The following is a 16,057-nucleotide window of genomic DNA, read 5'->3' as shown; positions in this document are numbered from 1 at the left end:
CTGCACACAACACAGCCAGTGATTTTCATACAGAGCGCTACGTGGAGTTACCAACATAAAAACCTAAACAGCCTACTTACAAAGTTAGAAATTATATGTAAAGTTTTTTCGCAAGTCGTTAAGCCCTCTCATTCTCAAATACTGGATAAATGGAGTCAAGGAATTCACACGTCGCGGGCTACGCTTCACTTTCACCTCCACCCCTCTGAAAGGTAGGTGGTTCTTACTCCTAGAGCGATTGTCGCCTGGCAACAAGGTGTATGTGTACCAAGTTTGGTTGAAATCAATCCAGTGGTTTAGGAGGAGATGTGGAACATGCATTCACACACACATACACACATCCCTTTTTATAAATATGTGTGGATTACATTCGTAGGATACTGACATGTATCTTGATTCTACAATATAAAGACATATCTAATTACATCGGTGCAACGCGCCATTTAATACAGGACGTTGATGTGAAAGAGTTACGCAGAACTTGGTATTGGAACTCGCCTCGCTACAGAAGATACACCTTTCCAGGTGAAAACCTATGTCTGATAAACGGAGCAGGGTAGGAAACAGCTCGAAAACGCACTACAGGACACTTTGGGAAAATAAATCTGCCTTGGTCAGCTCGTAAATACGACGGGAGGCATAAGATCGTAAATCTTTCGACGTATTAAAGTAGGCTGGCAAGCGTTTGGAATATTCCAACTACCGTCAGGTCAAACAAGGTTGTATAATTGTTCATCCGTGCTGGTCAGTATATCTCCGCCTTCTGTCAGGCTGTGAAACATGCAAACTTGGTGAATATGGAAGACGGAGCCTTAGAACTGCATAGCCAGGCATGGGAATGTCTATATTGCCATTTACAAGGAAAGACAAAACAAAGAAGGGCAGAAAATGTTAGATCACTTGCCAACATCAAGGACATCCTGCAGAGGACAGCCACTTTGAAATGACAATGATCCTGTCATGGCCGCGCGGAGTGGCCGCGCGGTTAGAGACGCCATGTTACTGACTGCGCGGATCCCTCCCGCTGGAGGATCGATTCCTCCCTCGGGCATGGGTGTGTGTGTCGTTCTTAGCATAAGTTAGTTTAAGTAGTGTGTACGTCTAGGGACAGATGACCTCAGCAGTTTGGTCCCTTAGGAATTCACACACATTTGAACATTTGATTCGGACCGGTCATGTTACCAGACGAAATGATGTCCTATGGACAAAGGTGGTTCTAGAATGGAGTCCAAGAGACGGAGATTGACCTCGAGGGAGACTGCCAGACAGATGGGACAACACCTGAGCTGCAGAAGATCGCACAAGACAACTCACTGACAATTGGTCAAAACCGTTTCTCAAGGAAGTTGTAGTTGCAGACGTACCTGAGTTCAGTCCAAGTCAACGCCATGTAATTTGATAGAAATGATTGTTGTTGATGACGATGATGATGATGATGACGCTGATGATGATGATGAAGATAGTGAACCGGCCGCGGTGGTCTAGCGGTTCTGGCGCTGCAGTCCGGAACCGCGGGACTGCTACGGTCGCAGGTTCGAATCCTCCCTCGCGCGTGGGTGTGTGTGATGTCCTTAGGTTAGTTAGGTTTAAGTAGTTCTAAGTTCTAGGGGACTTATGACCTAAGATGTTGAGTCCCATAGTGCTCAGAGCCATTTGCACCATTTGATGAAGATAGTGAATGAGGTCAGAGCGGGGCAGGAAACGTCATCAAACAAAATTATGTAAATAACTGAAGATCTGAAATGCACTACTATAGAACTACGGGCACAAGACGGCAGCCATTCAGTTACAAGTGCACGGAAGTTTGGCTGATAAGCTAACGTATTTGTGTGTGTCTAGCAGCATGGTTTCCTCCGACTAAGCTGTTGTTCTGTTATGATGTGGCGGTTGTCCCCAACTGTGCTTGTCACCGTGTGATGTACCGCGCCGAAGTGGCCATCAGAAAGTGACAACGAGCAAGCTGTGACTCACATTGCCTATGGAGCAGTGGGATGCAGGGCTGTGAGCGTGACAAGGCTATCAGCAGTCAGCAACTTTAGGGCTGTGGGCCATCGACCGTCAAAGAGGCAGATACACGAGGGCGAAGAACAGTGACGACTCTGGACTCTGATGAAGACGTAATCTAGCGTTTTGGAACAATGCCTTCAATTAGCATCAGAGCAACAGATGACGATGCCAATGTCACCCATCGCCTTGTTTGAAATGTCGCAAGAGAAATCGGTTTGCATTATTACCATGCACAAAGGATACGAGCTAGGGCTGGGCAAATGACACTTGTGTTCGAACTGAGCTTGCTTGAGCAATGACGTGTTGACTCGAGAGGCGCGAGTGCAATAGATACGCAAGAAATTAGAACAAGATGAACATGTAGCCCCACTTAAAATTTGACAATTTCATGAAACAATAGAGGTAATAGCGTTAAATCTTACCACTGCCCAAACTCCTATTGTGTTTGAACAAACTTACAACGAGTTCTCATATAATACCGATGGTTTTTATTTTTTTTTTTTTTTAAATCTTCAGTCATCTGACTGATTTGATGCGGACCACCACGAATTCCTCTCCTGTGCCAGCCTATGTATCTCAGAGTAGCACTTGCAACCTACGTCCTCAATTATTTGCTGGATGTATTCCAATCACTGTCTTCCTCTACAGTTTTTGCCCTCTACAACACCCTCTAGTACCCTGGAAGTCCCGCAACAAATTCCGCATTCTTTCAATTGAAATTGGCTAAGAAAATAATGTGTTGCATTACTTACTGAACGCCCCTCAAATAATTACTTTTGTCTTACTTGTTACTCCTCATATTATATTGGATGATTTTATGTACTATTTAATTCTACATAAATCGATACTAAAAAAAGTTAACACATCCATTTGTGTTAAGGCATCAGCGCGAACTCGCCACTTGTTCTTGTGTCAGTTCACACGCAGATAGTTCAAATCCTCTCGCAGGCAGGCGTAAAGTCATTTCGTAAAACGTACAACAATGTCTTTTAACTAAGACCTTAAGCTATGAAATAGTATAAGAGTGTTGCATGTACCACTTACAATTTTCTAGAAACCGCCTATGATAGACAAGATAATTTCCTAAAATGCAGGCTTTTCGGTCATGCCTGCTTTGAAGTGAGACGCAGCCACGTGAAAAAGAAACATACTTACAAACAGTAGCAACAATGGTGTTGTAATATTTGCTAACATGGAACCGACAGAGCAAACCAACATAATGATATTCATGGTTGACACATTCACTATGGCATGGGATCTATTTCTGTTTACCATAGTGATATAAAGCTGTCCGATATAATGTCAAAAGTTTATTAAAGCTCACCGTCAACAATGACTAATGCAATGCAGTGCACGTAAACACGCCATTGCTGCTCAACTACTGGAACTACTTGTAAAAAAATACCCGTATACACATTTGAGCTTTTAATGTTGTAATATCCAGATACATCAAATTGTGGGAAAGGCAGACACTGGATTGCGTTCATTAGAAAAATCCTTAAAAATATAAGTCATTGACGCAGAGGACGTTAGCATACCAAGCTGGATTACGAAATTACGAAGCTGCGTGACTGGTCATGTGATTTCTTTGGTCAGTGCATATCATAAAAGTATACAAGTGAAAAGCCAATCATTTGAAAAGAATTGCCATTGGTGCTACGCAAGTTTTGCTGATGTACGCCGAAAGACACGATACTTTCAATGACAGAGTTTAAGTATCCAATACAACGGAAATGTATGTCTCCTCGCAGAAAAATGCGGCTGCTCAAAGTTCGCGGCCACGCACACAGTGAAGACCTACAGGCGGTAAATCTGCTTAAATAACGGCGGCAGCAATTCGGGCAACGCTACGGCACCAGGTGTGATTGAAAAATGTAGCTCTTCTCGCGCTAAAAACATTTCTTCTTTATCTAAACCAAACCGACATGTTTTCTGTGCATTTTTGTGCAAACGGTATCGAAATAACAACAACATTTGTCATTAACTAATGATATTCCTCTTCGTGTGAGTAATCTCAAAGTGCGCGTTTGCATTATCGATCTATATATCTGAACATTCACGTATCGTACTGAGCTCTGCTGAGAACGCCTCATAAGCCGAAGAGGTAGTGTCGCTGTGTTCGGTGCAGAAGGACCTAGGTCCGAATCCCCGTACATCCTCGGACTTTTCCGAGATAGGGAGGTCGGGAACGGGGATCGGTCAAACTCATGAGGGCTGATTACATGGTCCACCATCATAGATCGCCCCTCCTACTGCCTTGCAGGCAACAGTGGGCCAGTCAGAACAGACCTAAGGCCTAATCTGTGAGCTTGTTACTTTTTAACCTGTTCTGGATAACTATTTACTTAACGTTTTCATATTTCGTTCATGATGTTAACCTTTCACAGACAATATCGTACCTCGTATGTTCTTCGGTACTGTGTCGTACTGTCACACGCCGCAGAGCAAGAGAAAGAAAAAGTAAAAGAAAAAGATTAGGGTTTGGTGTTCCCTTCCATCTCTTTGTCGTTAAAAACAGATTTTGTATTCTGCTGTAGTTATAATGGAATTTGCGAGAAGCATTTGCCCAAGGTTCGGCCGCTGGGCAACCGCGCTAATTGCATTAGCTGCCAGAATAAACAGCACTGGAGAAAGGTCTGGCTAGTGGTTTTCTTCAATTTCAGTGGTTTGCAACGTAGCACGACTCCGATGAAAGTATATAAGCACCGACATGTAGACAAGGAATTAGTGTGGCATTCGTCTCTTTCCGACGAGCGTGCGGTAACTGCGGGAACGTGAACTATGGTGACGTTACTACCAAATGCATACAAATAGGACGAACGTGCTGTTATCCTTTTCTTGGCTGCCGAACGACATAAACTGGAAGACGTCCATCGTAAAATGAAGGCCGTGTGTGGGGGAATCATGTCTGTCGAAAACCATTATTGTGGAATGGTTAGATAAAGGATACTGCTACTTCATGATAACGCACGTCTACTAGGAGCTCCAGCGCTTTAGTCCTAATCTCTCCCTATGGGGTTATTGCGCCTTCAGTCCCTTAAAAAGGGCCTTGAAGGGTCGACAATTCCTGTTGGACGAGGATGTGCAGCAGGCAGTAATAGACCTCTTCACGCAGCAAGACACGGTGTTTTTCCAAACGGTTATCTTCAACCAGGTGCATCGGTGGATTGATTGCTTCAATGCTCACGACGATTTTACCTGACCGGCACACCGATTCTGGACTGTACGGCCTTTTTGATCGCACCTTATACGTTTAGTAGTGACACACTTTGTGCCCCATACTCTCACAGAAGAGCTTAGTTCACTCCATCAGTCAAGTACTTTACGTTTTCTCTGTGTGTACGTTATCATCTCACTGAACACCTGTTCTGTAAATCTCAAAGCTATCACAAGGACGCTCTGGGTATTTTTAGCTGTACACATGCATTTCATCAACAGCTGCCGAATTTTTCACAAAATACAGTTGGGCTATAGAGATAATCTTTTCTACTTTGTTTGCATAATATCTTCGTTTGTGACAGCAGTTTAACTAGCCTGTGGATGTAGGTTTCAGTTGTGCAAACCTACTGTTTGATTGCAGAAAAGCTGGTAACAACTAGCTATATTACACAAATGGTTTGTCACTTATAACCTATTAGTAAAAAGAAAATACTCATTGTAGGTCTCTTGAACAACGCCTGTCCCAGTACTCGCATTTGCTCAGAAACCCTTTATACTGTTTTCATACTTCAGGAATATCACTTCCTTCGTTCTCACACTATTATTTCATCGTCCTTGACTGCCATTATACTGCCTCACCGTAAGTACAGCTGTCAAAAACTGCAATTTCCATCACTATAAGATGACCCTGACATTCTTAACCCCGTCATCAAATCTTAGCCTTCTGTGCCATTCAACATATTTTCTCTCTTTCTGCATGACCAGAATATCTCTTCTGCTTCCAGTTCCAATAATACAACTCTGGATTCTCAATGATTGGTACACACCCTACCACTATTTTTCCTTCTCCTTATCTGAACATTTCTCCTAACTCGTATGGGTGGGAATGCTCCACGGAGTCAGTAACAATATAATTGTGTCTTTCTCAGATCTTGTGAACATTGCTGAAATATGTTTCATAAGAGTATAAAACAGAGTGAAGGGGGTGCAGTGATAAGACAACTGATTCGTATGTGGGAGGAAAGCGGCTCAAATTCCGTCCACCCATCCTGATTTAGGTGATTCCTCTAAATAGCTTTTAGCAAATGCCAGGGTGTTTCCTGTAAACGGACACGTCGGATGTCCATCGCCATCCTTTACCAATCCGAGTTTGTTTTCCGTCTCCGGTAAATATGTAGTAGAAGAGAACCTAAATCGCAATATTCCTTTCATCTACGGTTTGGAATCGTTACTTGTCAGCCAACGTCTATATACAAAAATGCTCTATTAGGATCGTTACTGTTCTTTACAGATCGCAGACGTATCAGGGATGTTCAGTTAACTTAAATGGCAATCTTCAGAAGAAAGATGACCTTAAGGATAAATATAACTGACAATTAGGCCTACTCTAGGTAGAATATCTTTGTTGCCTCCAACTACACCTCGCCAAGTAATCACGAAAATAAGACAAACATATTTAGAGCATATAAGATACAACGTAGTAACTTCATTTGGCATTGGGTAACAGTGAGCGGTATGTTTTCCAAGCAATATTTCGACACGGGGTTGTCGAAGTCAAATGGTTTTTTGGGTGCCTGAAACACTACCTAGCACTGCTGGAATTTGTGCAGGAGCCGCAGACCTGTTCCTGGCTATATATTGATTTGCCCATCACACTTCTTCGAGACGTCAACTTCGAAGTTGTTCAGCTGTTACTGTAGTTTCGACTGGTTATGACATTTAACATTGTGCCATTTCCATCGCACAGGTAACAGTGGCGGCATTTTAACCTGCATCAAGCGGACGAGGACACGAGTTTGAGAGGATGAGGATTCAAATCCCCATCTGGTCATCCAGACTTTCTTTTTTTGTTACTCTCCTAAATGACTTACGGCGAACTGCGGAGATGGTTCCTATGAGCAAAGAATGGTCGATTTCCTTTTTCACCCCTGTTAAATTCGATATTTTGCTCTGTCTGTAACGACATAACTGTCGCTGGGGTACTGAACCCTAAATCGACAAACTGCCCCTACCCGATCGTAATTACGAGGAGAACATGACAAGTGCCAGAACCCAGTTTCCCAGAAACTTCGCTTAGTGGAAGAGTAATATAAGCGAACACATCTCTCAGTTTATCCGTAGATGCCCGACCGTTTCTTAGAAAACGACCGTCGAAATTTTCAACGTAATTAAGAGGTCTTTTAGCGTACGATAAATGCAGCCTGGCTGGCCACAGTGGCTAGCATAGAGTTTTCTCACTTTTTTTTCAGTCCCGTGTTCGAAACCTGATTACAGTTTTTATTTATTTTATTTTTCATTTATCTACTTATGTCGTTTTAGGTTACCACACGAATGCTTTTTATTAAGTTAGAGAATACACGGGCGCTATATTAACTGTAAAACTACAATTGGGTTTCACAATAAGTGTCATACATTTATTACATAATATATGTGTTTATGGTATTCTCTGGGTTTACAAGCTTTTTAAATTCTCGTGTTCTTATACAGGGTGAAAAGTATTTAAACCGACAAACTCGGGGAGGTTGTAGGAGACATCAAAACAAATATATTTCCCTAATGTCATACGGTCGCAGGTTCGAATCCTGCCTCGGGCATGGATGTGTGTGATGTCCTTAGGTTAGTTAGGTTTAATTAGTTCTAAGTTCTAGGCGACTGATGACCTCAGAAGTTAAGTCGCATAGTGCTCAGAGCCATTTGAACCCTAATGTCATTTTTTCCTATGAGGATTATTTAAACCGGTGGAGGCCGTATTACGCTCTTAAGTTGTAGGCAACTGCTGTCCACCAGTGTAGTAGTGTATTGTCTCTGTTTACTAATGGAGTGATACACCTGGAGTGAGTACACTGATACGGTTGTTGCGTACTGCGTAGTGCACCACAACGGACGAGCTGCACAGCGGGTTTATCAACAACAATATCCTAATCGCCGTATCCGGTATCATACGACTTTTGCTGCTGTGTACCAACGTCTGCGTGAGACCGGGTCATTTAGCAGATTACCTGGACAGGGACGCCGTCGCACGGTAAGAACGCTGCAATTTGAGGAAGCTGTCTTGCAGCATGTGGAGCGGGATCCTTCAATCGGCACTCGTGCAACTGCACGTAACATGGGGACGAATCAGACGAATGTAAGAATAGTCCTTCGATAACAATTGTTACATCCATTTCACTTACAGCATGTCCACAACTTGGAACCAGTTGATTATCCACCCAGAGCACAGTTTTCGCAGTGGTACCTGGAACAGTGTGAAATGCTTCCTACATTTCCATCCTCTGTGTTGTTTACTGATGAAGCAACGTTCGAGCGTGATGGAGTATTCAACGTGCACAATTCGCATGTTTGGAGTGAGGATAACCCACATGCCACAGTTACTAGCGCTAATCAAGTGCGGTCCTTCGTTTACGTGTGGGTCAGTGTTGTTGGGGACTGTTTAATTGGGCACTATCTGCTACCTAGACCATTAAACGGCAGGCACTATTACAATTTTCTAGCCAGACCATTGCGTGAATTGCTAGAAGACATCCCGCTCCATACAAGACAACGCATGTGGTTCCAAAATGATGGGGCACCGGCACATTCAGTCGTCGTGTGCATCGATTCCTGGACCGAAGGTTCCCAGAAACGTGGACTGGCAGAGGTGGTTCTGTACCATGGCCTGCTCGATCCCCAGATATGTCCCCTCTGGACGTTTTTATGTGGGGACAGATGCGCAACATTGTTTACGCATCTCCTGTTGCATCAGAAGAGGATCTGATTGCCCGGACAGTAGCAGCAGCAGGAACAATACAGGATACTCCTGGGGTTTTTGCCCGTGTCAGACAGAACATGATCCGATGGTGTAACCTTTGTTTACGTGTCAGTGGAGGTATTTTCGAAAATCTACTGTAATTGAAATTGGGTTGTGTTAATGTGCTGCCTCTTGGTCATAAAAAATGGAACAGTGTTTGTTGGTTTAATTAATTTGCCGCCAGAGAAATCTTCCTCTGCCGGGGTAAATACTCCTCTTAGGAAAAAATGACATTAGGGAAAAATATTTGTTTTGATGTCCCCTACAACCTCCCAGAGTTTGTCGGTTTAAATACTTTTCACTCTGCATTTCATTCTTATATCAGTTCTCAATTCTTATAGTTTATTTTCATATTTATTCTTCAGGAAGATTTGGCCCATTCCCTTGGTGATACTGATCGTAGAAACATTCGAAATATACACTATGTGATCAAAAGTATCCTGACATCCCCCAAAACATAGTTTCTCATTTTAAGTACATTGTGCTGCCACCTACTGCCAGGTGCTCCATATCAGCGACCTCAGTAGTCATTAGACATCGTGAGAGAGCAGAATGGGGCGCTCCGCGGAACTCACGGACTTCGAACGTGGTCAGGTGGCTGGGTGTCAGTTGTGGCATCCGTCTGTACGTCAGATTTCCTTACTCCTGAACATCAGTAGTTCCACTGTTTCCGATGTGATAGTGAAGTGGAAACGTGAAGGGACACGTACAGCACAAAAGTGTACAGTCCGATCTCGTCTTACAGAGACTGCCGACAGTAGAGGAGAGTAATAATGTGTAATACGCAGACATGTATCCAGCCCATCACACAGGAATTCTAAACTGCATCAGGATCCACTGCAAGTATTATGTCAGTTAGGCGGAAGGTGAGAAAACTTGGATTTCATGGTCGAGCGGCTGCTGATAAGCCACACATCACCCCGGTAAATGCCAAACGACGCCTCGCTTGGTGTAAGGAGCATAAAAATTGGACGATTGAACAGTGGGAAAACGTTGTGTGGAGTGACGAATCACGATACACAATGTGGTGATCCGATGGCAGGGCGTGTGTAAGGCGAATGCCCGGTGAACGTCATCTGCCAGCGTGTGTGGTGCCAACAGTAAAATTCGAAGGCGGTGCTGTTATGGTGTGGTCCTGTTTTTCATGGAGGAGGCTTGCACCCCTTGTTTTTGTCCGGGACACTATCACAGCACAGGGCTACATTGATGTTTTAAGTACCCTCTTGCTTCCCACTGTTGGAGAGCAATTCGGGGATGGCGATTGCACCTTTCAACACGATCGAGCAGCTGTTGATAATGCACGGCCTGTGTCGGAGTGGTTACACGACAATAACATCCCTGTAATGGACTGGCCTGCACAGAATCCTGAATCCTATATAACACTTTTTTGATGTTTTGGAAGGTCGACTTCGTGCCAGGCCCCACCGACCAATATCAGTACCTCTCCTCAGTGCAGCACTCCGTGAAGAATGGTCTGCCATTCCCCAAGAAACCTTCCAGCACCTGATTCGACGTATGCCTGCGAGAGTGGACGCTATCATCAAGCCTAAGGGTGGGCCAAGACCATATTGAATTCCAGCATTACCGATGGAAGGCGCCACGAACTTGTAAGTCATTTTCAGCCAGGTGTCCGGATGCTTTTGATCACATACTGTAGATAACCGAACACCAAGAGGATCACACGAAAGCAGGTTTCCCACAACGACATTTTTGCGTGTGAACCTTACTCGGGAAGGCAACGTCGTTAACATTACTGAAGACTTGACCTGTCGACAATACTTTACAGGCAAACCACACATAAAGGATCCATTTTCCGAAAACTGGTGCTTGCAACTGATTATGAATCAAGATACTCTACAGGAATATCACCGAAAAAATTTCAAACAATTTTTCCATTCGTTTATTTTGTTTAATTATTTTAACTCATTCTCCAGATATAAAATTAATAGATGAATTAGGGCAACATTATTTCAATATCCATTCTAAAACATCCGTGTAGTAATATTCTTGGGTAGAAAATAAAAAATAAATACATATAATAATAATTGGTTTTGGAAAAAGGGGCGCAAAACTGTGAAGCTGCGACACTAGCCACTGTGTCACCTCTTTGTTAAACTGAACACTCGCTAAAAGGCACATAAAATACATCGAAAAGTTTGACATCCGTTTTCTCAGGCACGAGCGAATATCTACGGACAAGCCGACACATGTGTTCTCTTATTTTGACCCCTTTTCACTGAGCGCAGTTTCTGGAAAATCGCCTTATGACACTTGCATTTTCTCCTCGTGAGACTGACCTGAGAGGCACAATGATAAGACAGTGACTCGTATTCGATAGGACGGTGTTTCAAATCTCTGGCGGGACGTGCAGTTTCAGATTTTTCATGAGTTTACTGAATCGCTCAGAGTGAATGCCGGGATTGTTCTTTTGAAAGGTCACGGACAATTTCGTTTACCATCTTTCCTCAAACCGGCGCTAGTGTTCCAATGACCTTGTCGTCGATGGGACGTAAAACTCCAATCTTCCTTTCTTTTATTGTGCTCCGCAACTAATAATTTCATTTTCGACAGTCTCCAATCCCTAGTAAGTGAAATCCAATAGCGCTGTTGCGCTGGGTTGGACAACCGCCAGTAGCTTCACCAGGAGAGTTAGTTATCACAGTGCCATTCTTATCATAGCAAGTGTCGCGTAGCAAATCTGACCTCAAGATGGACTGTGAAACGCAGAGAATTGCGATGGATGTAGGGTACTCACCGCCACCATTCTTGTAGCAGAGGTAGGGGAACCTCCAGACGTTGCCGAGTCCCACGGAGACACTGATGCAGGAGAAGAGGAAGTCCAGCTTGTGCCCCCAGCCGCCGCGGTCGGCGTCGTCCTCGCGGCCAGCCGGCTCCGCCCCCACAGGCGGCGCAGGCGTCGGCGGCGGGGGCAGCACCGCGGGGGCGGACACCACGGCGTCCGCAGCCCCGTCAGCCGCCCCCTTGCCGCCGTCGCCTGCGCCGCCTCCAGAGTCGCCCTTGGCCGAGAACTCGATGAACGTCTCGTCGGGGTCCGCGCTCCGCTCGGCGCCCCAGTAGTACATCCTCTCTGACATGGCTCGTTTCCTGCGACAGAATTAAAAGTGATGTAAAATCGCACCGACTTTCAAACATTAGCAATGCCGGGCGAGCCAATATTTTTCTAGTCGTGATCTGGTACAACATACATAACATGATATGGACGTCAAATTCCTGCCAGACTAAAATGCCGAATCGGACTGGAACTCGAATCTCGAATCAAGGAGTCACGGAGATGTTTATCCAACTCCAGTGGCAGATGCTGCAAGACAGGCGTTCTGCACCATGCTATAGCTTATTGTCAAAGTTACGAGGCTGTATGTTCCTAGAAGAATAGACCAATATACTGGTTCCTTCTACGTATATTTCGCGAAAACGTCACGAAGATAAAAACAGAGATTAGAGTCCACACGGAGGCTTATCGGCAATTGTTCTTCCCGCGAACCATTCGCAACTGGAACAGACAAAACGGGAATGTGACTGTGATAGCCGGCCGGTGTGGCCGTGCGGTTCTAAGCGCGTCAGTTTGGAACCGCGTGACCGCTACGGTCGCAGGTTCGAATCCTGCCTCGGGCATGGATGTGTGTGATGTCCTTAGGTTAGTTAGGTTTAAGTAGTTCTAAGTTCTAGGGGACTGATGACCTCAGTAGTTAAGTCCCATAGTGCTCAGAGCCATTTGAACCATTTTTGACTGTGATACACAGAGCCCCCTCTACTACACACCGCCAGGAGGCTTGCGGAGTATAGATGTACCTGGTGGTTATAATTAATCTTTCCCTATTTAGCACGTTATAACACGGAAATTAATTACCGTATGAGCACCAAACTTGGTAGCATTAATGTCCAGAGTATGGGATGCAAGATCTCCATGTGTCACAGCGTCACTGTCCAGTTCCAACTATGGCCACCAGGGTCCGTGCTCAGTCATCGTGATTCACCGTCTCACAACTTGACCAGCCGCAGTGCACTTGTTGACGTGTCAACATGTGCTTGGACAAAAGTAGCAGGGCATTATTGGTGAAGCTCTAGTACCGAACCACCTCCGCTAGGACCTTGGCTAGTCAGCGGTGCGTGTCTCCCGCATCGCCCCCTATCCTCCTCGGAGTATGGGACCTCATCGTCATCATCTATTACCAAAACAACAGCAATGCTGCAGCCGCATTTCGAGAATATTGCCGGCTGAAAGGATTACGCAAGGGTCCTCCTTCTCCACCTGCTGTGCGCAGTATGATGAAGAAGTTCGAATCAACTGGAGAACTGGGCGTCACTTCAGGAAGAAAATGGTTCAAATGGCTCTGAGCACTATGGGACTTAACGTCTGAGGTCATCAGTCCCCTAGAACTTAGAACTACTTAAACCTAACTAACCTAAAGACATCACACACATCCATGCCCGACGCAGGATTCGAACCTGCGACTGTAGCGGTCGCTCGGTTCCAGACTGAAGCGCCTAGAACCGCTCGGCCACACTGGCCGGCTACTCCAGGAAGAGCCGACGACCGGTTGCACCACAACAAGTGGTTGATGAAATTGCTCTTGCTATGGCAGACAACGCTGCGCGCAATTCCTGATCGTCATCCCGTGCACGTGCTGTGTCAACGACTGTGCAACATCCCGTAGTCCACTGTACGGAAGGTAGTTCCAACCATTGGCGCCGCGCTGAGTGACCGCGCGGTTTGAGGCGCCATGCCACGGATTGTACGGCCCTCTCACCGGAGGTTCGAGTCCTCCCTCGGGCACGGGTGTGTGTCTTGTTCTTAGCATACGTTAGTTTAAGTTCGTTTAAGTAGCGTGTAAGTGTAGGGACCGATGACCTCAATAGTTTGGTCTCTTACGAATTCACACACATTTGAACCATTCCCAAGAGGTATCCATACAAGATCCATATCGTACAGCAGCTTGTACCACAGGATGCTCAACGACGTGTTGACTTCACTTTTCACCTTCTCGCAAGAACTGAAGTTGACGAGGGCTGGTCTTTGTAATAGTAGTAATTTTCGCCTCACAAACATTAATGTACGCTCAATAGTAAACGCCTGATGGCCTAAAGTTATCAAACAATTCTAAAGTAAAAGAAATGAACCATCGCACAGCAGCGACAGAATGTATTATTCTTTATCTTTGCCGTTCTTGCGCGGTGTCTGTAAATCTCTATGTACATGTATCGATTAATGATATAAAAAAGAATTATGTTGTTTCAAGACAAATGAGGCATTGGGCACCTCACCTTTTACTCTTTGTATTCCATGAAAGGCGGACGGTATTTTATATTTTATGTAAAAATATTCAGTAAATATGCTAACTGTTATTTTTCCAATCACAATACATGTAGTTTCTTGTAAGTTTCTTGTAACTGATTACGAACAGACAGCATCAAGAGGACATTTTGGCTGTTATGTATAAAGTATTTAACCACAATGGTCATCTATTGTTATTTAATGTGAAAAGGTACGTAGCATTAAAAAACGTGTGTTAAAGATAAGTGTGCTTATTTTAGCCAATTAACCTTGATGATTTCCATCTCCTCATTTACTTGAATGTTAATTATTTTGTGTTAGTTCATCACCAGAAATTACGATCACGCTGATGGGCCGAACGCAGCATGAGGCAGAAGGAACATTATCGTTTTCCTATTATTTCTGAATCAGCTCTTTTTTTTGTAATTGTGTAGTGTTGCATTTCTTTTAAACTCTATAAATCTTCTGGTCCCTTGGTGTTGTTCTGGGTATGACTACATCGCGACTATTAAAATGCACAGAAATGATAATGTTTCTTCCGAACGATCTCAAATAAATCAATCTGCTGCTCTTATTCAAAATAATCCAACCAGGTATTTAGTGCTCAACGTATGTTATTATAATAGTGTAATCAATCTCTGATGCTGTTGCTAAGTGGCCCACCAAAATATTCACTTTTTCGACGTTTTTCAAAAGATATAAAATAACAATTATTTTGCTTTTCGCCCCCCAAGAGCAACGCTACACCCTGGACCATCGTATGGACAGACGAAGCTCATTTTCTCTGACGGATGAGATGAACACGCAGAATTTCCGAGTGTGGGGATCTTCACCTCCAGTCACTATGCATGAAATTCCTTTACATGATAAGCGTGTCACCGTAAGGTGTGGCTTCACCGCTACATTCATCATTGTCCAATCACTTTTTAACAGGTTGGCGCTCTAGGACCAAAGACGTGCAGTGTGACAGGCCAACGATATCCTACGCCAGCATGTCGTACCCGCCCTACAGGAGAGAGACGCATTGCACTCAACAGTTTTCATGCAAGATGGAGCCCCAAAGCATCGAATTATCAGCCGATCGTTTCCAAATGCTTGGCCGGCACGGTCACCTGATCTCCCTCCCTGTGATTTCTGGTCGTGGGGCTACCTGTAGGACAGAATTCACAAGGGGAGCATTCACACATGTGCTGATCTGGAGCGCAGCATATGTACGGGTATGCTTCGTTCTCCTGTGCATGCTTCGTTCTGAAGACTGATGAGCGCCATATTGAGCCCCTTTTGTGGCATTAATGGTACTGGTATGTAATGGTATGATGTATCGTAGCAGCAGTTTTAAAGTGTTTCTACTGAATTGGTAATGCATTATTTCTCTTTCCCATGTCCTTGACATTAATGCTACCAAGTTGGTACTCGTACGGTAATTACTTTCCGCGTTATAACGTGTTAAATGGGTGAGTTTAATTATAACCGCCCGGTATATGTAGATATAGATGTATTATTGCTGACTTTCTGCACAACCGACAAGCACAACCTAGAACTCGCCCAGACCAGCGCACACTCCCCTGCAGAGTGAAAATTCATTCCGAATAATGTTGACATATAACGTTTCAGTATCGACGATTTTCTATAAGCAGCTGCATGCATACACTAAACTACCAGCCGGAAAAGAACGTACTTGTTCACACAAGAAGATGTGATGCTCTACGTTGAAAGTCTGCGCCTTGTTGTTAATTGAAATCAGTATGTTAATGAATAATGAGGAACCTGGTTTCGCCATGAAATTTAGTCCAATATATAGGACAAGACCC

The 16,057-nt window shown here is 44.3% G+C and overlaps 1 protein-coding gene across 1 annotated transcript in view; it reads right to left on the bottom strand.

The window, feature by feature from the left end:
- LOC124607368 (sodium- and chloride-dependent GABA transporter 1-like) overlaps nt 1–16,057 on the bottom strand; it is a 168,898-nt gene that overhangs the window by 116,896 nt on the left and 35,945 nt on the right. The window contains exon 2 of the mRNA XM_047139682.1: nt 11,709–12,058. Coding sequence (XP_046995638.1) covers nt 11,709–12,048 — 340 coding nt within the window. The 5' untranslated portion in view covers nt 12,049–12,058. The remainder of the gene's footprint in view (nt 1–11,708; nt 12,059–16,057) is intronic.

The sequence above is a fragment of the Schistocerca americana genome, chromosome 3 (assembly GCF_021461395.2).
Source record: "Schistocerca americana isolate TAMUIC-IGC-003095 chromosome 3, iqSchAmer2.1, whole genome shotgun sequence".
Lineage (NCBI taxonomy): Eukaryota > Metazoa > Arthropoda > Insecta > Orthoptera > Acrididae > Schistocerca > Schistocerca americana.
The sequence above is the reverse complement of the archived record's forward strand: the minus strand, read 5'-3'. Positions and strand labels throughout refer to the sequence as shown.